The sequence below is a fragment of the Cervus elaphus genome, chromosome 4 (assembly GCF_910594005.1).
Source record: "Cervus elaphus chromosome 4, mCerEla1.1, whole genome shotgun sequence".
NCBI lineage: Eukaryota > Metazoa > Chordata > Mammalia > Artiodactyla > Cervidae > Cervus > Cervus elaphus.
In genome coordinates, this window is record NC_057818.1 from 12,732,326 (window position 1) to 12,755,495 (window position 23,170).

Consider the following 23,170-nt stretch of genomic DNA (forward strand, 5'->3'; position numbering starts at 1 on the left):
GTGCAGAGCGCCTTGCTGGCTGCCCACAGGCCTCAGGCTCTGCTGGGAAATGAGGGCACATGGAAAAGTACCCCGGCGGGGAGAGAGTCCCAGACAAACACGAAGACGCTGGCGGTTTTCAAAGACACGAGCTGCAGCCTCTTAAAATTCCACAGGCCTCCCTGCCATGGATAAAATGCTTTCTGGGGAGATTGCAAATGTTTGCCCTGGTGGGACTTTGTTATAAATGGACTTGGTTTTGTTTAGTTGGTTATATTTTTATTTGGTTAAAAAAAAAAATCTTGCAAGATCTTAACTGAGGACTCCATGTTAGTCCAAACAAACTAAGAAAGGGCAGACAAGATGGATGAAGGATCTGACTGCCCCCTGCACATCAGGTCTGGCTTGAGGTCTTGCTTGGCTGCAAATCCCTTCAGTGGATAGGCCCGTCACAGTTACCCCTGTTTCTGGAGTGCCTACTATGCACCAGCCCTCCCGGTCAGCCCTCCATGTTCCCTCCTTTCTAATCCTCCCAAAGGCTGCACGAGGCAGGAAATGTTGTTGCATCGTTTTAAAGATGAGGAAACTGAGACCAGAAAGGGGAAGGCACTGGCCCCAGGTCACACAGCTGGGAGGTGGCAGGGATGGACAATGTAGCATATCTGCCTCTTTCAGCCATATTTCACAGCCACGCAGGCTGAAGCCAGACCTGCCCACAAAATAACCCTCACAGAGGCTGCCTGGTCACTCAGCTTTCTGGGACACAGAACCCGTGTGTGCCAGCCAGCCTGCGAAGCCACCCAGTAAGCAATTCTCCTCTATTACACAGATGGCAGACTATCACCGAGGCCACGGCCAGAGAAAGGCCATGTGCAGACCCCTCCCAGCCACTTAAACCCCCACCCTGGCACCCCGCTGGGCCAGCTTCCCATAGCAGAGGCCAACCCTGCTCCCACCAAGGCCCTCTAACAATCCACTCAAGATGGAAATGTCTCTGAGGTCCCTGTCTTCAGAGGTCTGTCTGCTTTGCTCCTGGACTTTGGGGAAGGTGGTTGGCCCATGTCTAAGAAATCTGCTTCACATGAGCTTCCCTACACCCGGCGGATGACCTCGGTGTCTGCACACGTGTTAACCCCTCAGCCTCTTTCCTGAGCCCAGCAGGCTGACACGTGACTTTCACCAGCTCTTCCAACCCGAGTTCTTGGATTTTAACCAGCTCCAATTCAGAGTTGAGCACCACACCTTTCCCTGCCCAGCCCCTCCCCGAGTCCTCACTCTCCATCACACTGGCACTAACGCCCCCTCTCTCTGCTACTCTGTTTTTCAGCACGAATCAGCAGTATATAATTACACATTCAGTTTCTTTTTTTTTTTCACAAAAATATTTCCCTTTAATAAAGACTTTCTCATCATGTTTAATGGGAAACAACTAAAATGTCATGAAAACAGTTCAGAAGGGAAAATTTTGCTATTTATCTTTCAGATCATATATTTTTTCTTCAACACCTGTACATATTCTGGTGATGTTTTCAAAAGTAGGTCCTGATACAGATATGACCCATCTGTAGATCCTAGAGGAGACACTCCATAGGACTCAGATTCAAATTCAGCAGCAGCTCAGAGTTCATTTCCTTATTAAGCATTTCTTTCTGCTTTTGTTTGGCAAGGAGATTGGTCAGGATTCCCTCCTGTAAGATTCTGGCGTTCCATTCTCCAGAAGGCTGCTTCTGAGTGTCACATGTTGCTTCCATAACCTGGAGAGACACTGATTCAGATCATTTCTCAGTCTTCAGTTCCATCTAGTGCTCTGAGAGTGAGTTCAAGTTGCTGTTTCATTTCAACTTCTTTACTATATTGGTCTTCCTTTCTTCTTAACCGCTCCCTAATTTTTCATGTAACATATCAGCATTTCTTCTATTCTCTTCTTCTTGCTTTAAGGTCAATATTATTTCCATGAATTTCACATTCCACTATACTAATGACACATTCTCCCCTCAAGCTGCCGAGCTCTTGTTGCCACTCTACTTTCTGATGCCCTGTGATTCACTTTTTTTCTTTCGGACAGTTCTTTCTGTAGCTTACCAACCTTATTTTCCAGTTTTTTAATTTCTCCTCTAAGTAGTTCACAGTGGCTTTTTAAAAGTTCTATTTATCTTTCACACGAAAGAATTGCATCCCGAATTTTCAGTAAGCTAACACAATCTTTATACCTCAAGCCCAGTGGTTCTACTTGCAACGTGGAATTCTTAAAGACATCGCCATCCTGGGAAGCACTTTCAGATGACTGAGTTAAGTCATTCAGGTAGCTCACGTCATTAATCTGTGCTTTGACCTGTGAATGGTTACTTTCATCTCCATCAGATTTTTCTTGTTCTTCCTCTTATGTCATTTCTAAGTCTAGTTCTGCTGACAAATCTTCTACTTGTCCACTTAATGGCTTTTTTCCTCTTTGACCAGCAGCTCCAGATAAACGATCCACATACTTCTGTGGAAGTCTCTTAGAGATACTCTGGAATAATGCAGCAATTTTTAGATAAATGTCACTTCAGAACCCAAAGTGTAGGGTGGAAAAATCAGGATATTGTCATTATCTTCAAATTAAAAATAATTAGGAGCCCAGTGGCAGCAGGACCCACGCACTGGCCAAGCCCACGTCTGGCGCCTCGCAGCTTTCTCCAGGCGCCCCGCCGGCCCCACTCGGAGGGGGCCTGGGTTCCACCGCCAGCTGCCGGCCCCTCAGGCCAGAGGATGATCCCCGCCCTCCCTCCCGGCTCACAGGGCCCCGTGCCAGGCTCACAGGGCCCAGGGGCGCCTGCGCATGTTTCCCACTGACAGGGCCCGGTTTCCGGCTCACACGCCCCCTGCGGTGCCGGCTTGCCGCTCACAGGCTCCCCGCTCACACGCACCCCTCCCGCTCCCCGCGGCAGGCTCACCGCCCACACCACCCCCGTCCCCCAGGCGCTGCTGGTGCTCGCCGCTCACACGCCCCCTGCGCGCCGCCGGCCCTCGCAGAGGCCCGTCCTAAGCTCTCCGCCAGGCGCCTGCTCCGTGTTCTGCGCAAAGGCCCTGGAGCCGGCTGGGGGCTGCCCCTCGCGGGCGAGTGAAGGCTGCCTGAGGCGGGGCCGTGAGGGCGGGGGCAGGCGGGCGCCTCCCGGGGCGCTGCTCTGGGGCTGCACAACCGCGAGCGGGATGGCGGCTGTGCCTGTGGTTCCACTCCGCGGCTGTGGGCAGGTCGGTTTCGGCGGCTTCCCCCGCGCGCGCGGGGGTCGGCGCCACTTCTTCAGTGACCCCCGCCGCCCCGCGTCTTTGAAGCCGTTCCACATTCAGTTTCTTGTGCTTGTGTCTACTGAGGGCAGAGGCCTTGCCGGCACATAGTAGGTATTCAGTAAATATCTGTGGACTGGCTGGCTGGATGAGACAATGGTGCAGAATTTTTCTGTGGCCTCAGCAGCGTGCAGTGTGGGTGCATTTGCTGTCCCATGGCGCCCTCTGGTGGACGCGATGCTGACGCCAGGCTGAGGACTGACCCATTTCTCCTTGGCTTTCAGCATTGTTCCCAGCCCTGTGCTACCTGGGATCAGTGAAGGTTTAATTTGTTGTTTTCGGTTCCTTGTTATTCAAGAAGTTATTACTATTACTGTTTTTAAACTCAGTGCTTTTAAAAATTTTTAAAATACCTGTATGTATTTGACTGCGCTGGGTCTTAGCCGTGGCACATGGAAATCTTTAGTTGTGGATATGGCATATGGGATCTAGTTCCCTGACCAGGAATTGAACCTGGGCCCCAGCATTGGGAGCGTGGAGTCTCAGCCCCTGGAAAGTCCCTGAACTCAGTATTTTAAAAAGTAAAAACAGAGACGGATCTAGGTTAGAAAAAAGTGCTTTTATTCTAAATGTCCATGTGGACTCACTCCTTTCTTCCTCCCTCTGAGAACCTCGATGAAAGTCTGTTGGTCTATAAAATGGGTGCACTGTTATCAGCCTGGAAGTTCTTAGGGAACATGTGATCCGGCCACAGAGGAAGGCACTTTGGAAACTGGAAATGTCAAAATCACATCTTGGCGATCATCACCATATTTATCTATGTACTTGGGACTTTTCTTGAAACTCAAGCAAGTTCTCCCAGCCTGGGGATGGTGCTGGTGTGTCGGAGGACTGGTTGCTGCCTGAGTCTGAGTTTCCTGGTGCCCAGGTGGACCTGTGGCTAGACGGCGTATGGAGCTTGGCTGTCCCATGCCAGGCCTGTCGGGGAGAGGACTTCAGGGCTACTGCGCCTGTGTTGCAAGTAAGTCAGAGCTTCTGCACCCGGAGGACCACGTCCCCTTCAGAGTGGGCCCACCAGCACCTGGTGATCCGAAGATGTCTCCAGGCCTTCAGACAGACATGCCACTGGCCTCAGAGCAGGGTGACCCCTTCTTCAGGCTGGCTGGGGTAGGGAAAGGAGCAGAGCTATTCCAAGACGGCAGACCTGCAAGGGCCACCCGCCCTGCACGGTCTCAGCAGATCCCAGCAGTGGCCAGGCGGCTGACTCTGAAGGAGCACTCTCTTCTTTCCTGACTTGTTCCACACGACGTCCTCAAGGATGACAGAACGAGGAGATGCAATAGAAGCAAAATTAAACCTCAGGCGTTTCAGTTGATTTGAACATTGCTGCTTTAGCGATTTGAGGTCTCACGTTGCCCCCACAAATTCCTCAAAACAAAGTATGTGCCGCTGGCACTTGCCTCTGCATTCCCCTGAGCAGTGATGACCAGAGTGATGACTGGCCACGCTTTCCCAAACACACCGTGGCACCCTCCTCGGCTGGCGTCTTCTAGTGGATGCTGTTTCTTCGTGACTTAGTCTCAGTATGTTTCTGATCCTGGGAATCGATCCTCCTCTTCTAGTCACGCAGCTTGCTGGCCATAGTTGCTCACAGTGGTCTCTTGTGATCTTCCTCTGGCATCGGATATAATGTATAGTCTTTCATTTCTAGTTTTATCAAGTCTGCACAGAGCTATAACTAATGTGGAGATGGAGTCAGTGATCAAAAACCTCCCAATATAAAAGTCCAGGAATAGATGGCTTCACTGGTGAATCCCAGCAAGCACTTAAGGGATTTTTAAAACTTTTTATTTCTAAGTACACTAAAAAATTAAGGAAGCTTTAGTGCAAAGCTAAGTGAGACGAGGTGCATCAACTGAGAGTAAAATGAAAAATGTGGAAACGGCAACCTGTGTGAGCACGACCTTGGTGCTGAATCACGCGTCTCAGGTGCTGTAGGGGCTCTGGACACCGCAGCCCGGGTGCGGCGTCCATGAGCCGAGGCAAAGCTGAGCACAGAGACACGCCCACAACCCCCCAAGAACCGGCCACTGGACAAACTGCTGGACAATGTCAGTTGGTGACTTTATTTCTTACAAAAGTTACATTGAAAGAAGAGGTTGAAAAGTCAAGTATACTTGATTTGCACATATTTGCCAAGTCTCACAGGATTCAACCACTTCGATAATTTTTATTGATAACCAGGATATACATATTAAAAGCCTCACACTGAAGCTCAGTACACACATCCAACCCCAGTGACGGATGTGCAAATGAGTGTGCAGAACAACCTCGGGAACTCCTGTCTCCTGTTTGTCCTCGGCTGTGACTCAGCCCCCCCCACCCCCTTTTCTGCGGTGACTGAGCCCCCTCACCTCTGCCCTGCAGCCTGTTCCCCTCGGCTACATCTGCTGTCAGCCTGGATCAGGAATGGTGAAGCCCCGGTCAGGATAGAGGATGGGTTAATTCAAACAAAAGCAAAATGGCTCATGGGTGAGCAGAGAGGCATGGAGACCAGGCGGGAGATGCCCACTCTTCTCAGCGTGGAAGGGGGCTCGGGACCCCAGACTGTGTCAGAGATGGTGGAATCCCGTAAAATATGGACAGACCAGGCAAGTTTAAGGCGAATCCCCAGGGCGGGGAGCTGTTTGCTTTCTGGCATAACTTTAAACTCTGCACCAAGGGTCCTGTTTTATCACTTGTGACGTGGGTAGAGAAACAAACAAAATGATACCCCAAAAAAGTAAGAATTGAAAAAATCAAACCAGTTGTTGCCATCCTGAATACTGTTTGCAAACCAGGTCCACAGGACTCCTGCCTCCAGGTCCCTTCCCTTTCTCAGGGCCTCGCCCGCCTCCTGCAGGGTCAGCCGTGCAAGCCCGGGGACACAGAGGGGCCAGTCCACGCCACTGATCTGGCCAGAACCACACAGCGCGGTTCCAAATCCCTGTCAGGCACTCCAGATTGTTCAAATAAACTGAAAACAGGAGGGAGGGCAACAGAGGACCACACAGGAGTGACTGTTCTTTGGATCTCGATACTCTCCAGTATGCAATACATTCATGTAAACCCCATGGGAGGGGACCCCGCACAGCTCGCCCCTCTTCCCTGAAACATTGGTTTCTAAAAAATAGCTTGTTTGCAGCACACCCCCATGACACATTGCCTGAACAACACGGCCCACTTTAAAACACACGTGCACGCACACACACTGACACGCCAGGACTTGCTCATGGGGTCAGGGCCCACTGGCCCCAGGCCAGGAGCAACATACAGCCCTGCTGCTCCCGTAGCCCCCACGGGCTCCTGTGTCCAGACCCCTCCTGGACTGAGGGGGCCCGAAGAGTCCCAGGGCCACCAACCGTGGCGTTCCTGTCCACTGGACTGGCTTTTCTTCATGATTGAGGAAAGCAGCTCGGCACATAGGATTCTTAACAACCCGTGTAACAGCCCACACAGCTTCCTACAAAACGCTGAGCGTGTTAACAGACTCCCGACCGTGCAGGGAGGGAATGACGTCTGGCTTCTCCGTGCGGCCACATCCCTTCATTATTGGACAGTGATGTCACTCGTGGGGGAAACCTGCCGTCTGTGACCATGAACGTGTGAAGCCCCGCTCGCTGCAGGCCGCTGGTCCACTCGCCCTTGGGGTCACAGGGGAGCTGTTGATACCCTTTCCAACCCCAGACAATTTAAGTCCATGGACAAGTTCTGGAGTGACGAGAGGGCCTCACACTGAGAACTCTGGGGCCCCTTTCCTGGGTCTCGTCTGCAGTCGCCTGAATCGGAAGCCGACGAAGGGGTTCATCCAGAGCAGCGAGGGGGGGCCTCCAAAGACGGACTTCATCCCTTCCCACCGCAGCCGCCGCTCCCACGTCGGCTTCTCGCTCTTCAGCCTCTCGATCTCCTGGGAGAGAAAGAAAAGCAAGTGGGCAGCAGCAGCGGGAAAACCCTGGGCAGGTACTGAGCAGGAAGGGCAGGTGAGTGGCCACCACCCGAACCACACGTCCTGGTGCCAGCCCTGCGGGCCCCTGTGCAGACAGCCGGGCTCTAGCCACCAGGCCAGACCACATCAGACACAGCTGGGCAGGGGCCTCCAGGTGGGTGCAAAGCTCACGAGGGGAGCCGGTCCTCTGGGCCAGGCACTGATCTTTCTGGGTCTTACAAATACGTGTCAAGTGCCTGCTAGAGGCCTTGAGCTGAAAGGCATGAATGTGATCCAGTCCCTGCGACTCACTCAGCTGCCGAGGGCGGGGTCTCTGAGAAACGGGGCATTTGCTGGCTCCACCTGCCTGGCTCTGTTGACTTTCAAATCAAAGGGACCCTTGAGCCCTGAGCTGTGCCCGGGGAGAGGGACACAGGCAGTGAAGCTGTCATGGTCCATGGGGGCTACTCCGCCCACCTCCTGGGGAACACCAGGCCCTTGCGTCCACTGCCCACCCACTCCGGTGCACTGAGGCCACACACACCCAGCAGAGGAGGGGCGTACCGTCTCGTCATTGCATATGGAGTGGATCTGGGTGCCGAACATCACCGCGGTGAAAGTGAAAAACAGCAGACCCTCAAGGCACAGGAAGATTAACAGGATGACAGTGACCGGAGGGGAGAAGTCACTGCACTCTGCGAATGAGAGGGGGCTGGCTGTGAGGCGTGTCCCAGCACCCCCAGCGTCCTGAGCCGCAGGTGCGGGGGTCCAGCTCGCGGAAGGGCCCCCTCTGTGCCACTGTCCACAGAGAAGCGAGCTTGTTTCATTCACGGGCACACCTGCTGTCCACCCAGGACAGAGGGTGGCCCTACCAGGCCAGCATTCGTTCGTGTATGTATTCGTGTACTGAACTGTGTATTAAAACACAACTAAAGCCAGAAGAGATGGGAGTTGCCTGTGCCTACACTTGTGAGCAGGGCACACACACGAGTCCACGCCGCACAGCTTGTCCTGCCTCATCCGATGGCCCTGAATGATGCCTGGCCGGTGGCCAGAGCACACACCAGGCCTGCGGGGATCACACCAATTTCCACTCAGTCTCAAAGGTCTGCAGGATACAAATGGAACTCAGCAGAAACTATCAGCTGACTAAGGAAGACCGAGTGTGTGTGTGTGTGTGTGTGTGTGTGTGTGTGTACATATATATATATATGGCTTCATCGTGCCAGGTAAATGGCAGTGTGAGAACTTTCCCACATTCTCCTCTTAAAATGCTCCATTAATTCGTAAGACAACCGCGAGGATTTCCTCTGAAACCGGAGGCCTCTTCCTCCGTCTCTCCCCACCGCGGCACAAGCAAGAGGAGCCGCCCCCCAGGCCTACCTGTCCACTGTCCTCGGACGCAGGCAATGAACTGCAGCCCACAGAGGACCAGCGCGTGCACGGATGCCAGAGCGATGTACATCTGCAGGGAGACACTGGTCAGCACGGTGCCAGGACCTGAGGGTGAGGACCCACTGCTACACCTCGGACTCAGGGAGGGTGTGGGAGGTGGGCAGCAGCAGTGAGGGAGCAGGTGACGTGCCTCCTCTCGGTCACTCGGGACCAAGGATAGTAATTGCGCAGACTAATACACCACGGGGAAAACACTTTTTAGTGACAACAAGGTATCCAGGAAAGAGTTAAATCACAGTGAACACTTGGAGCAACAGAGGCAACACACACTCATCTGCTGGGCGACTCCCCACCAGCGACAGCACAGTTGTAATCTGAACCCCCGAGAAGGGACTGCAGGTCTGATGTCAGAATAAACATGCACTCTTTCAGGTAAGACTGTAGATAAAGAATTAGGACTCAACACAAATCACTACATGAATAGTATCTTTACTCACAGTGAAGAGCACAAAAAATCTCTGATTCTTTTCTCCGACACAGTTGTTCACCCATGGGCAGTGATGGTCCATTTTCCGAATACATCTTTTGCAAATGCTGAGAAGGAGAAGTTAGATTTTCACTAATTTTGTGCTCTGAAGAAACACCACCCACTGAAAACAGCTCTGCTAAGAGGCTGCCCCAGGGGATCCTGCCGCAGGGAAGGTGGGTGCTCAGGATGTCCTTTTGAAGTGGTCCCGGGGGGGGGGGGGGGCTGTGTGTGTGCTCAGGCTGCCCTAAGGATGGGGGTCCCTCCAGTGGTGGGTATTCAGACTGCCTGGAAATGGGTTCCCTGCTGTCAGTGGTGGGTGCTCAGGCCCCCCCCAGCCCCCCTCTGGGGCCCGTGGTCCCCTTGGGGCAGCGCCGTCGTGCCTGCAGTGGTGGGCGCGCTCAGGGCCCCCCACCCCACCCCGGCCTGGGGCCTGCGGTCCCCCTGGGGCAGAGCTGCCGTGCCTGCAGTGGTGGGCACGCTCAGGGCCCCCCCCCCACCCCCACGCCGAGGCCTGCGGTCCCCCTGGGGCAGAGCCGCCATGCCTGCAGTGGTGGGTGCGCTCAGGGCCCCCCCACCCCAGCCCGGGGCCCGTGGTCCCCTTGGGGCAGCGCCGCTGTGCCTGCAGTGGTGGGCGCGCTCAGGGCCCCCCCACCCCAGCCCGGGGCCCGTGGTCCCCTTGGGGCAGCGCTGCTGTGCCTGCAGTGGTGGGCGCGCTCAGGGCCCCCCCCACCACCCCGGCCCAGGGCCTGCGGTCCCCCTGGGGCAGAGCCGCCATGCCTGCAGTGGTGGGCGCGCTCAGGGCCCCCCCCACCACCCCGGCCCAGGGCCTGCGGTCCCCCTGGGGCAGAGCCGCCATGCCTGCAGTGGTGGGCGCGCTCAGGCTTGATGCAGCAGCACTTGGGGCACTTGTAGATCACCTCTCCGGGCTTCAGCTGCAGGCTCTCCATGTACTCTTTAGTAGCGTTTCCTTTGGGTACTGCCCCCTATGGTTTAATAACAATGTATTTTAGCTGGGAGAAGAGAAGTTTTAAGAAAGAAAAAAACCCAGTAAATTTAGGAATTAGTCTTAGCATTTACAATGCTGTCCTTGCCACGCTGTCCTTGCCACTTACATCAATGTGAAAAACCGCTATTATGTAATGTGGGGCCAGAAGTTTTGTTTTCATGAAAAATTAAGCTATAAAATGAACTCAAGTAGCACATTATCCTTCATGATTTGGTGAGTCACCTGGATTTTTCCAACTTCATGCAGGACACGCCAGAGGCTGGCTGTGTTTGCTCAGCCACTCTCCCTCCACCCTGGGCTCTGGGAAGGGTGTCCCTGATAAGCACACCCGCAGGTTTCCTATCAGCTGCAGCAGGGGGTGGCTGAACAAAACAGTCGGAAAAAGGACTTTATCTCGTGTTTTAAAGTTACATAATGCTTCCCTGCACACCTATCACAGCCTGGGGACTGTGGCCCTGGGCCCCTGACCCCCAGGTGTCCAGCCCCAGGGGTGGGAGTAGCTACCAGGCTCTCAAAGGGTGTCCACACGAGCCCCCAGCACTGGGGAGCTGCAGAGGGCCGGGGAACCCGGTGTGCTGGGTGGCCATGGGCCACAGGCTGCAGAGCGGAGGGTTTGCTCTCTGGGTGGTGGACACAGGCAGTGAAAATTATGTCTGGAAGATCATTCTGGACGCCATGGCCGTGTGGACTGGGAGGAAGGCCTGGGTCTCGTTTCTGTGCCCCATGGGGCTTGTCCTTCACACAGAAATACGTGTTTCTGGAGAAGGAGCCCCACTAGGGAGGAGAGAGCAGGCGTGTGGGGAACATCAAGGGCGGGGAAGATGGCAGGGCACCGCTGTCAGCAGGAGTAAAGACAGAGCCCGCTGCCGGGGACGGAGGAGCCGAGCCCAGCTCTGCGCGCCCGGGCTGACACCATGTCTGCAAAGCCCAGCAGGCGCGTGTGAAGACCGAGGACCACTGGGCTCCAAGGCCCGCAGGAACCAGGCAGGCTGCCCTATCGCCGGAAGGAAGTGATGTGCGGGAGGGTCACAGGTTCCGTAAGAAGAAAGGGACCAGGTTTAAGAGTGCCGCCCCTTCGTTCTCATGGACACACACTCGCTGCTCCACAGTAAGGCACGTGACCCCCACCCACCCAAGAGCGCTCCTACGTGCTCAGAGGACAGATGTGCAGCCCAAGGCGGGGACGCTGAGGACCAGGTCGCCAGCCTGTGCCCAGGAACTTGACCCCCAAGGCCACGGGAGTGCGAGACCCTCCGGCCACAGCTGCTGGTGTCTCCCCAGCCCAGACCTGGCAGGAAAGCCCTGCGAGGGCGGGCACTCACAGGGTCGGTGAGCATGGTACGCAGGTGAGACGACAGGGCGAGCACCGCCAGGCAGTTGAAGACCACCCCGTTGACCACGGAGTACCAGAAGTCCTTGGAGGGCAGCAGCATGACGAATGTGACCACGAAGTCCGCGTACACGACTAGCAGCCAGGTCAGCACGGCGCAGATCATGCCGCAGCCGTCGCGGATGAACCACACCCTGTCGGCCGCGTCGGCATCGGCGGGAGAGGAGGCCGCGGAGTCGTAGCTGTCATTCTCGCTCAGCAGAGGGTGGTGCTCGACGTCCCGCAGCCGGTGCCCTGAGGACGGCATGGTTCCCTGCGGGAAGGCGGGAGGGGGCACGCCTCAGCAGGATGACACAGGACGATGGCCAGACGCACACTGCGGGGCCCAGGCTCCGAGCCCGAGGGGACCAAGCCTGGTGGACAGGTGACTCCTGCTGCTCATGTCCACGCTGGCCCCCGGATGCGGAGCTCAGGGTTCTCACCCGACGGGTCTCCACCTCACCCTGCGTGTGCTCTCCCTTCCCCCGAGTTCTAACTCTTTGATGATGGGTGAGCATGTTTTTGAGGCAGGCTCCCATTTTAATCTCCATCTTCTTTACGTTGTTCCTAGAATGCCCTTCCTCTCTCATTCTTTTGACAGTTTCCCTCACTCACTGGTCTGTTCTTTTGACAACTCTCCAACATTTCCTGGGAAATTAGCTGACAGGCAAGAACATGTAGTCAGACATGCAGTTTTCCTCATAAACATCCTGCTGTCTCTTTACCCCTTTAACTCATCTCATTTACAACCAGATGCAACAGCGTGAAGTTGGTCCCTCTCTCAGATCTGGCGAGTGGCCTGGTGATCGCCACACAAGCTTCCTAGTGGGTCATACACGTCCACCAAGTCTGAGAAAATCCTCTGGCCAGAATCGCACTGCTGCATGGCTACTCCTCAGGTAGGCTGCAGGTTGAGGAGTGGCACCTGGGTGCTGGACGGGGAGCAGAGCCACGCGTCCGGGGACGGAAGAGCCTTTCGTCAGAGCACGGCTGTCTGGCCCAGAAACGGGCGCAGATGGCAGCCGTGACTGTGGGAAGAGTGATGCGCCCACCTGGGCGGGGACCGCCCCAGGGCACGTTAGGGCCCCGCTGTGTCGCGCTGTGCGCCTCAGGGCCAGGTGTGTGACACCCACGGGGGCAGGGGGAGACAGTCTCATACCCCACAGTTACTTCCCGAGATGTTCAAGAAAGCAGTCCATGAACGCGGGGCGGCTGGGCTGCGCACACTGGGCTCTCGGTGACCGAGCGCAGGTGCCTGCCGCTGAGTCACAGCACCTACGCCATGTCAGTGTGACAGGAAGGGAGGGGAGGGAGTGCAGAAACTGTTCCCTCAGGCCCAACTCGGCTACAGACACTGGGCACACCAGGGCGAGGGCGCAGCCTCACTCCGCAGCAGCAGCGCCTTCGAAAGGAGTGCTCTGGATTTCGGTTTCCTGAGAGAAACCTGAAAGCATAGTGTGTTGACTGAAGGCCAAGCAGATATCGCATCATCGGTTTTCTACTTTCATGGCTAGTTTAATGGGATTTTGTCTACATCCCTGAACCTGTTTCTCCTCGTGTTAAAGCAAGCCTCACTTCCGAGAACACCAAGGACAACGCTGCAGATCTCCATTGTTTAAGTGACAGCCATTCAAGAAAAACCTTTCCAGTGATGCAGACTGGAGAACTACCCTCATTTTGTGACTCCTGCTAATAATCGGGGTCTTGCTCCAGAGACTCACTATACTCTTAGGGTAGGTGGTCAGCAAAGCAAAGACAGGAGGGGACTCTCAACCATCAACGGGTGCAAGTCAGTGCGAGCACTTAGGGAACAGTGATTATATACCTAGGGAGACACTTACCTCACAAGTTATCACTAGACATCACTTGAATATTTTGTGCCTTTTCTTGAGGATCTTACGGTGCATACTGTCCTATGTGATAGGATCTGGAAGATAATAAAATCTAATTAGAAAAGTTACTTGTTTTGGCATTCAGAACTATCTTTATGAAATCATGACTCCTGTAGGTTTTCCTTACTAGTAAATTGACTGAGAATCCTGAAAATTTTAAACCTGTCCGTTTTACCCCCCTGTTACATTAGCCCCGGTTTTAAATAAAACCTGTAAGCCAAAATCCCTCGAGAAAGAGCCCTGGGGATAATCCAGACCAAATCTAGTCAGCCTGCATTTCCACCGGTAACTGTTTCACCAGCCACAGCCGAGGAACTGCAGCCAACGACGGGAGTGAGAGGTGAGAGGTGCGCCAGGGCCCCCAGGGGAAGGGCCCCGGGAGGGGCGGCACGAGTGAGCAGGCGGGACGGGGAGGAGCGGCCGGGCTCACTGGGCTCACTGGCAGGTGGGCGAGCAGACAGCCCTCCTGGAAGCACTCATCTGGCCCAGGAAGAAAGGCCGACTGACACCACGAGGTGGGGGTATCCCCCAGAGAGGGCAGAGTGCTGCCAGGCTTCCCCAAGAGCAGGGCCGCCAGAGGCCAGCTGACCACGGACACGGCCCCCTCCACGCGCCTGGCAGATCTCATGCTTAAATGTCAGCGAACAGCCAAGAGTCAGATATTTTGGAGAAAGCCCCAACCAGGTGTCATGAGAGACAGAGCCCCAGAAAGAAGCCAGAGGGAAACAGGAGTTAAGAGCAGGTATAATGCACAGGGAAGAAAACCGAAGAAATAAGAGACTGCATTTGTGAGACAAAGAGGAACATTCTGAGAACTTCCTACTTATTGAAAAATGATATGATAGAATTTTAAAATCTTAAAAACAGGATTGGAAGAGAGAGTGGGAAGGCTCCCAGAAAGGAGAATTAAACAAAAAAGAGGCAGGGGAAATAGGAGTTTGAGATTAACAGATACACGCTACCATATAGAAACTAGATAAGCAACAAGGACCTGCTCTATAGCACAGGGAACTGCGTTTGACACCTTGTAAGAATGATAATGGCAAAGAATCTGGAAAAGAATACACACATACACACGCGTGCGCACATGTGTGTGTGTACATATATATACATATAATCGAATCACCCTGCTGTACACTGAAACTGACACAGAATTGTAAATCAACTAAAAAACAAACTGAAGAAAAGTCAGAAAGACCACAGGAGAGACAAGGAATCAGAGGACCAACTTCCGAACGACGGGCTGTCTGGCAAAGGCAGCCCCCAGCCGAGACGTCCTTCCTGGCACGGTTCCACTGCGGCCCCAGCCCCCAGCCCCGGCACCTGACGGCCGGCCCGCTCCGTTTGCACCCAGCGTCCTACAGTGTGACACTGCTCTGCTGGGCAAACCCTCGGCTGGTGTCTGTTTTCTGAAACCAAGACCCCTAACTTAAGACGCCAGAGGGCTGGCGTGAAGGACGGTGAGGCGCCAGGGCACTGGTGGGACTGAGGAGCAGGCAGGCTAAGCTTCCCTGGTCGTCTCCAGGGCACGGGCTCTGGGTCCCCCCAGGAACCGGGGGCTGCTCGCTGCATCCTGGCCACGTGCGCCCCCTTCCGCGTGCTGGCTCTGGGGTCAGGCTCCCCTGCCCGCCTCCACGCTGAGCTGGACAACCTCCTGCCCACAGCCAGCGCTGGCCCGACACCAAAGCTCTCTGGTGTCCCTGTGACTCTGAGTGCCTTCGGAACTCTTAGTAACACATGTGGCCATGGACCACAAGCTGCTTAAACTACAGTAGGTGACCTTTTTGATAACTGTGTGTATTGATAACTTGACGTATTTATTTTTCGCTGAGCTGGTCTTCGTTGCTCTGCAGGCTCTCCTCCAGCTGCAGAGAGCAGGGGGTGCTCTCTAGTTGGGGTGCGTGGGATTCTCATTGCTGCAGCTTCTCTTCTTGCGGGACATGAGCTCTACAGCATGTGGGCCTCAGCAGCTGCGGCTCCCGGGCACAGGCTCTGGAGTGGTGGTGCTCGGGCTTGGTTGCTCCATGCCGTGAGGGATCTTCCCAGATCAGGGATCGAACCCACGTCTCCTGCATTGGCAGGTGGGTTCTTTAACCACTGAGTCACCAGGGAAGCCCAGAGCTGACTTTTAAAATATGGCATTTACATATAGTAACTTTATTCAAGTATCTATGCGTAGCCAACAACTTTAAATGCTGAATAACGTGCTGAACCAGTAATGCCTAATTATGCTTAGCAATATTTTCCACTTTTCATTCACATTCATTCTGAATATCTTCAAATGAGCTTATGTTAGCAGTGTTTTAAAAGAAAACTGACTCTGCAAAACACAGGTCAATGCATCCCAGGCCGCGGGCCTAAGCAGAATCTCTACAGTGAGGCCAAATCCCCAGTTACTTTCATAAATTTTAAAAAGTAACCAACACTTTGGAAAGTGGTCTGGCACTTTCTCCAAGTAAAACCAAACACCCGCCCTGTGACTTGGAAATTCCACTTTTAGGTATTTACCTCAAGGTGAATGTGACCCAGGCTTCCCAGGTGGCTCAGTGGTAAAGAATCCGCCTGCCAATGCAGGAGATGCGGGTTTGATTCCAGGGTCAGGACCATCCCCTGGAGAAGAAAATGGCAACCCACTCCAGCATTCTTGCCTGGGAAATCCCACAGAGAGAGGAGCCTGATGGGCCACAGTCCCTGGGTTTGCGGAGCCGGACACGACTGCGTGAGTGACCACACACGTGTGAGTGTGAACACAGAACATGCACACAGCTGGTCACAGCTGCTCCCTTCATCACAACCACCAAACCAGAACGCCCAAACATCCCCCGCCAGGGGATGAACAAACACACCAAGTTATTCCTACAACTCATACTAAAAAATGGGGGGAGGTTAGATACATGCAACAGTGTGGCTAAGTGAAAGAAACCAGACACAGAAGAATGTATTCAGTAGGAGTCAATCTCCATGGCCCTCTAACCAAACAAAGCTAATGTACTTTGAAAGAACTCAGAATGGGGCTGGACCACAAGAGGGAAGGACAGAGACCCCAAGGCAGCTTTCTGATTTGATGCAAAGTCCCCTACGTGGCCAGGGCAGCAGGCTACAGACACGCACACACTGTCAGGACAAAACTCAGCAAACTGTTAGAGGACAGTTAGGGGGCTTCCCTGCCGGTCCAGTGGCTAGGACGCAGCCCTAAGACAGGGGCCCGGGTTCAGCCCCTGGTCAGAGAACCAGATCCCACATGCTGCAACGAAGACTCAGCACGCCGAGTACATATTTTAAAATAAAACAAAAAATTACACACTTAAAGTTGTCCATTTCATTTTACATGAATTATTCCTCAACTAAAAACTGAAGAGAAAAAACCACCAGCACAGGTGCGTGTGCAGGTGTGAAGGGAGCGGTAACAGCCGCGTTCTAGGTGCTCTCCCCGCAGACTCTGCCTTCTGAGCCAGGCCCTGTCTCAGTCGACCCTTGACAGTATCTGTGGGCAAGTGTCTTATTAATCTCCTCCCCCAGTGTTTTCTCTTCATGCCTATAGACAGAAAATGCATCTCATAAACAAACTGAAAACAAGTAAACAAAAGACATCAGTATTCTTCGGGGATCAGTTGCTATTGCAGTAACAGGAATGCCTACCCTAGTCTGGTGTTCATGTTTACATTAACGCGCTGCTTTTACACTCAGCATTGTTCTACTCTTCAGACACCCACTGCTGACCTATAAAAAAGAGCAGTAAGCAAATCTCTGCCTTGGGCACAGAGGCGGCGTGAGAAGCAGACGCAGCGCCCTGAGATCTGCTGCATTCAGACGTGGGGGCGGGCCCCCAAGCTCCAGACACCACGCGAGGCCCACAGGATGCTCGACCGCAGACAGGCCCCCGGCCCACGAGCGCTCACACACCAGAGATGGGAACCGGCCTGCGGAGTGGTGTCTCGGTGTTTCCCCCAGTGACAGCAGAGGGTGAGGACGAAGAGAGCCGACAATAGCTCATCCTGTCCAGAGAACAGAACGGTGTCCACCAGGAAGGCAACGGTGCAAGGGGCACGGAGGGAGGAGAGGGAACCCACGGGCTGCAGCACCTCCCACCCCGCCCCCAGCGTAAGGGAGGCAGGGAAGGAGGCCGGGCGCCCAGGAAGCACCCAGAGGCCAAGCTAGGACATCTGGAATTCCGCACTTCGTTCTGCTGCAAAGGGAGACACTGGGGCTTTGGTAAACAGATGTTTTAGAGCCATTACTGACCAAGTACGACTGGGGTGGAAGGAGGAAGGCAGGCAACCAGGAGGGACTGCCAGGACCCAGAGCAGGGCCAGGAGGGAGCAGATGGGGGCAGGCGCACGATGGCTGGAGCAGTCAGCACACACAGGCCTGGCAGGCGGGCTCGGGAGCCAGGTGGGCCTGAGGCTGGGTCAGCAGGGGCACCTGTGTGTGATTTATCCTCTTTAGTGATCCGCCCTGGTACATTTTCCGTCGTTTGGTCTAAAGTTCATTCTCTGGATTTCCTGTTGTTTTCTCAACTTACTATGATGTAAGGGAAATAATTATGACCAAAAAATAAGCTTCCAGGGAGAATTTTAAGAACTCCAAGGAGGTGCCGTCACCGGGGATAACGGGAAGATGTCACATGTGGCCCCGCCAACAGGCTGCTCTGTAGCAGGGGAGGCTTAGGAGAAGGGCAGACGGCTGCAGCCCGGTGTAAGCGAGCCAGCACAGGCCTGGGTGAGGCGGGGAGACAACAGGGACACAGGCTCCTCACTGAGGGAGGGGAGCGTGCAGATCACCTAGCCCAGTGCATTCACTGCAACTGCAATTACGTTCTTAAATGTTCTTTCCATCCATTTGCAATCATGAAAGATTTAGTCTGGGCTTTGAAACCAGACCAATAATGTATGCCATATGAACCACTATTTTCTTCTCAAATTACTGAAGCTGAAGAAGAGAATATAAACCTTTGAGGGAAAAAAAACAACGGACCGAAGCCAAGTCTCAGTGGTATGCTGGCACATCGGCCATTCTGTGAACAGTAAACTTATGCAACCTCTCTCGAAAGGTCCTTCATACTAAAACAAAAGAGGTCAAACTGAGAAACACAGAAGGAGCCGAGGCTCTTGGTGGAGGTGGGGGCGACATGGGCTTCTTCCCCTTCCCCGCCAGCCACTCCCAGACTCCTGGCAGGCCCCTCTCTCCACAGACACCTCAGTGTTGGGGTGCTCAGGCGGGGTCTTGGGTTTTCCTCGTTGGCTGTGTGCTCTCCAGCTGATCTCCAAGAGCTCAGTTCCGTGAAGTTAGAGAAAATGCATGTGGGAAACCCCCAAACGAAGAATGTGCTGTTGAGTGTCTCTGACAGGTTACTCAACAAGACCACAGTCAGGTCAAAGCAGAAACCTCTCCACCCACCAAACTGCTGGGATCCCACCTTGTCATCTTGATAAACGGCACCTGCACCACCACCTAGTTGCCAAAGTCAAAAATCAGGACACACCCTTCACGTCACTTTTCTCCCCTAGCCCTCCACACTTCACCCATGAGCAGGTCCTTCCTGTGAGCTTGACTTTCAAAACCTGCCTAGATGTGCGCCACCCTCCACCAGCCTGCCTCGCCTGATGAAGGCTCAGGAGCCCTCACCTGGGCTGCATGAACCAGCACTGATACACACTCGCGGCCTCTGCGCACCCCCCAACCTACTCTCCGGCTCCTAACCCATTCCCCAGTCAGCATCTGGAGCCAGTTTTAACAGATAGAAGTCAGACCCTGCCACTCCCGGGTTTATCAAAACCAGCCAGTGGCTGCCTCTACGGTTAGAACAAAACCCCCAGGCCTCCCGTGTGGGGCCTGTGGGCCTCCCCCCACCTCCCTCCCACCCGCACTGTCTCGTTCCCTTGTCATCACCTCAATGGAATGTTCTACTCTTATCCCCGGCACACCCTGACCTCTGCAAATACCTGTTGAGTGAGAGAAGAAAAAGCAAAAATGAAGCCCACAGGAACACGAAAGGACTAGGGAAAAGAGTCAAAAGTGGGAGTCTGGGGTGGGGTAATGTGGACAGGTTAGGACCGGGACCCCCAGTAGCAGGGTTTATTCTGGGTGTGTCCCCAGGAGTGCACAGGCTGCACGAAGCAGCCTCGAAGCCACAAGGACGAAATACCAAAGCTCCCACCTTTATCCCCGCATCACAGCCACAGCCTGTCAGTCAGGTGGGGGTCTGTTTAAGAAAAAAACAACTTCGGAGTTTTGACTCCAAAGCCCATGTTCTTCCATTAAAACACACGGCCTCCCAAAGCACTTGGTTTTAGAAAATGCATTCTGTAACAGAGTGAGTTTTGGAAATACAGAACGCTAAGAATTAAAAGCATTTCAACCAAGATAACGCTGTAAAAAGCCTGTCTCAAGAGAAGCTGGAAGCCTCTCTATCCTGACTGCTCCTGCTAATTACCGGGGCTGCACACGCCCCGTGCCCTCTCCCGGAATGACCTAAACCGCCGGCTTAACAGAGCCGGCCTCTCCTCCCATTAACTGATAATGCTCCCCGCACACCCAGGGTTTACTATGCACCTTCCCCTCGAGACCCAAGTCCTCCTCCCCGTCCCTCCTCCTAGGAGCTGTTGACACTTGTTGCCGCTAGGCCCTTGCCCTGCCTGCCTTCCCACGACCCAAGCTCAGGCTCCCCTCACCTCTCGCTGTCCCTCTGCAGAATATAACCGATAGAGGGGCCAAGCCCTGGGGCCGTGGCATTCAGGGCTCGCTTCTCCAGGCTCTTTGCCCAGCCTTCCTGCCGTTTCCCTGCTGTGTCTGTGGACAACCCCCCACCCACCCCTGGCCCTGTGCTTCTGCTCCTGCTATCTCCTTAGAAGACTCCCACTCTACCCAGCAAGATCATTCATTCACCAAGCACCCAAGACACAGAGAGCACTGCAGGATAAAGTGTTTTCAAAACTATGAGGTGCTGTACCAATATAAGGCATTATCTTGGCCCCATGAGGAGTCTGGATTTTATCAGACAATTAATAAAATTCTACTGGCGCTTTTTCAAGAATGGAATCAAGCAGTAATTGAGACAAGAACATGTCTGTAGATAGAGGCAAAGAAGTGGGTGAAAGAGAAAAAAAAAATCAGAGGCAAGTGATTGATGAAATGCCATCCCGGAACAGGCAGACCAAAGTACAGACAAGGTAAACTGTTCCCTCTAGACTTTGTAGCTGACCAGCTCTGCAGGTGGCTCAATTCTTGGGTACTACAGCTGAAGGGGCACACACAGGTTGTTAACGTGACACTGGGGACAACAGGGAGCAAGAGAAGTGTTTGGGACTCTATATTTTATGCTCTGCTCTAGTGTTTGATTTTTTTTTAAACAAAACAAGTATGTATTAATTTTATAATTAAACCATTACTTTAGGGAATTCCCTGGCAGTTCAGTGGTTAGGACTCTGCTTTCACTACTTAGAGCATGGGTTCAATTCCTGACTCAGGGAACTTAGTTCTCACAAGCCTCATGGTGTGGCCAAAAAATTAAATAAAACATTACTTTAAAGAAACATACCCCCCAAAAAGACACTGATGCTGGGAAAGATTGAAGGTGGGAGGAGAAGGGGACGACAGAGGATGAAATGGTTGGACAGCATCACGGACTCAGTGGACATGAGTTTGAGTAGGCTCCAGGAGTTGGTGATGGACAGGGAAGCCCGATGTGCTGCAGTCCATGGGGTTGCAAAGAGTTGGACACGACTGAGCGACTAAACTGACTGACCCCCAAAAAGCTGCTTCAAGAAAACTATCCTTAGAGCTGTTCAGCATGGTCTGGAGCAGGGAAGGTCTGGAATCATCAGGAAAACTAGTACTCAATTCATCCCAGGCATTCACTTCATATGAGAACTTACTGTTCGGTCCAGTTCCTGAAATTAACAAAGATGGTATTACTTATGTCACCAAAGGGTCCAAGCCTGCAGGGAATAGTTTCAGTAAAAGTGGAAAGGCACATCCAGGCTTTTGACTGGCTCAAGACAGTTCTTATACAGAGCTCCTTTCAGTACTTTCTCTCTCTCTGAGGTCATTCTAGTCATGCCAGTATTTCCCAATTCACTCACTGTAATCGAGGCAGGCTCTGAGTCACTGGTTTAAAAAAAACAAAACAAACTCTGTATACATGTCTACTCATTTGACTTTGACTTGAGATGTGTGCAGAGAGTTCCACCTGTTGTTTTATGCATTCTTTAGGAAATTGCCTTCATTTAGTCTCATTCTCCTCCACCTCACAACTCAAAAGTTAACCTACCAGCCTCATTCCAGAAAGTACACAATCCAAATAGTGTCCATCACTCTGATCCTTCCATTTTTACCAGAAGGTTCAAGAGATGCGATTTAACATGTGTGTTCCACCCCATTTTTCAAATACCCCCGGTGACTTTCTCTTTAATCAAGTATCCTGACCTACTAACAAGCAAATTTAACAAGGTGACTTTTGAAAGTTGCCTTTGGTTTCATAAAAGTTGTAAGACAGTATCAAAAAACTAGGTCTGATTTTGAAAAAAATTAAAAGTTGTAAAAGTATCAGAAGATTCAATTCACCGTCTTTGAGGTGAATAGTCTAAGAAGGAATATATGTTGACCGAGATTTCCAGACCCTCAAGCAAGGGGCCCGAGATTGGCGGACGGGGGTCTAGCTTTCTAGACTGAGATTTGAGACAGTAGCAGTAAAATAGATAAATCTATGTGCATTAAGTACAAATGCTAAGCAGACTGCAAATGTTAAGCACTGTAGCATTGATTGGACTGCATTTTACAGGACCTGGTCAGCAAAAAAAGCTACAAAGCAGCTATGTGGACAGTTCTTACACTCATAAAACCGGTTACCCACAAGCCAATAAAGTGTCTCCATCCAACAGCGAAGAGAGACAGTTCCAGCAGCAATGACTCCTCAGGAGAGATGATTCTGGTTGCAGCAAGATTCAAACACTGCCCTGAAGGCTGACCTGACTGTCCCAGGTGGCCTGGTAGGTAACCCCTGAAAAGATCCTGGACAGGGAAAGAAAAGAGGAGGGAGCTGGCAAAGAACAAAAAAGAAAAGCTAAAAACGTATAAAGGAGTGAAGAACAGGCGCATTTGAGAAGCCATAGGCGATGTTTAAGAAAGCCTATTGTAATGCAAGCCCATAAACTACTCTTTACAGCTTACAGAGGGTTTATAGCTACTGTGTCTTCTGGCCCTAACAACCACCCCCTTATTAGCTATCAAAAGGAGGGAGCTGTGGCTGGGAGAGCTGAGTGTCACGCCCAAGGTCAGGCAACAAGCTGGGGCTGCAATTCGGGCCCTACCCCGAGAGGTGCACCAAGGAGGGACGAGGAGACACCCGGCAGAGGAAGGAGTCAAGCGCCGGCACAGAGGTGCCCCCGAGAGGCACTCAGGAAGGTCGCAGGTGCGGCGGGGCGCGGCGGAGCAGGACGGAGCAAGGCGCCCGAGACTGGCGGACGGGGGGCCCCGGATCGGCCGGGAGAGCCGGGTGCCAGCAGCCCGCCCGACCCGGCCCGCCGAGCTCACCCGAGGCCCGGGCGGGGTCGCCCGGCGCTGCGGCTCCTCCCGATCGGCGGCGGCGGCGGCGGCGGCGGCGACTGCAGCGGCCGAGGCAGGGACGCATCATGCGGCCGCGCTCATGGCCAGGCCACGGCGGGCCCCGCGGCTCGGCTCGGTCCCGCCGGGCCGGTCGGAGGGGGTCGGCCACCCAGGGGGACACGAGACCCGGAGGCCAGCCCGGGAAGCGCGGAGGCTCGGCTCCCGGAAG

General features: G+C 53.5%; 1 protein-coding gene across 4 annotated transcripts; it reads right to left on the bottom strand.

The window, feature by feature from the left end:
* Nucleotides 1–5,343: 5,343 nt before the first annotated feature.
* On the bottom strand, nucleotides 5,344–23,169 carry ZDHHC7 (zinc finger DHHC-type palmitoyltransferase 7). Of its 4 annotated transcripts, XM_043898212.1 has the most exons (9): nucleotides 22,707–22,901; nucleotides 22,250–22,407; nucleotides 13,348–13,433; nucleotides 11,460–11,780; nucleotides 9,990–10,114; nucleotides 9,100–9,196; nucleotides 8,591–8,672; nucleotides 7,772–7,902; nucleotides 5,344–7,189 (listed from the first exon to the last, which is right to left on the bottom strand). In XM_043898212.1, the coding sequence occupies exons 4-9, from the start codon at nucleotides 11,772–11,774 to the stop codon at nucleotides 7,013–7,015; spliced, it is 927 nt and encodes a 308-aa protein (XP_043754147.1). In that variant the 5' UTR covers nucleotides 11,775–11,780; nucleotides 13,348–13,433; nucleotides 22,250–22,407; nucleotides 22,707–22,901; the 3' UTR covers nucleotides 5,344–7,012. The 4 variants fall into 4 exon arrangements, with proteins under 4 accessions (XP_043754147.1, XP_043754145.1, XP_043754146.1 ...); XM_043898210.1 differs by lacking the exons at nucleotides 22,250–22,407; nucleotides 22,707–22,901 and adding an exon at nucleotides 22,930–23,166; XM_043898211.1 differs by lacking the exon at nucleotides 22,250–22,407.
* Nucleotide 23,170: the final 1 nt, after the last annotated feature.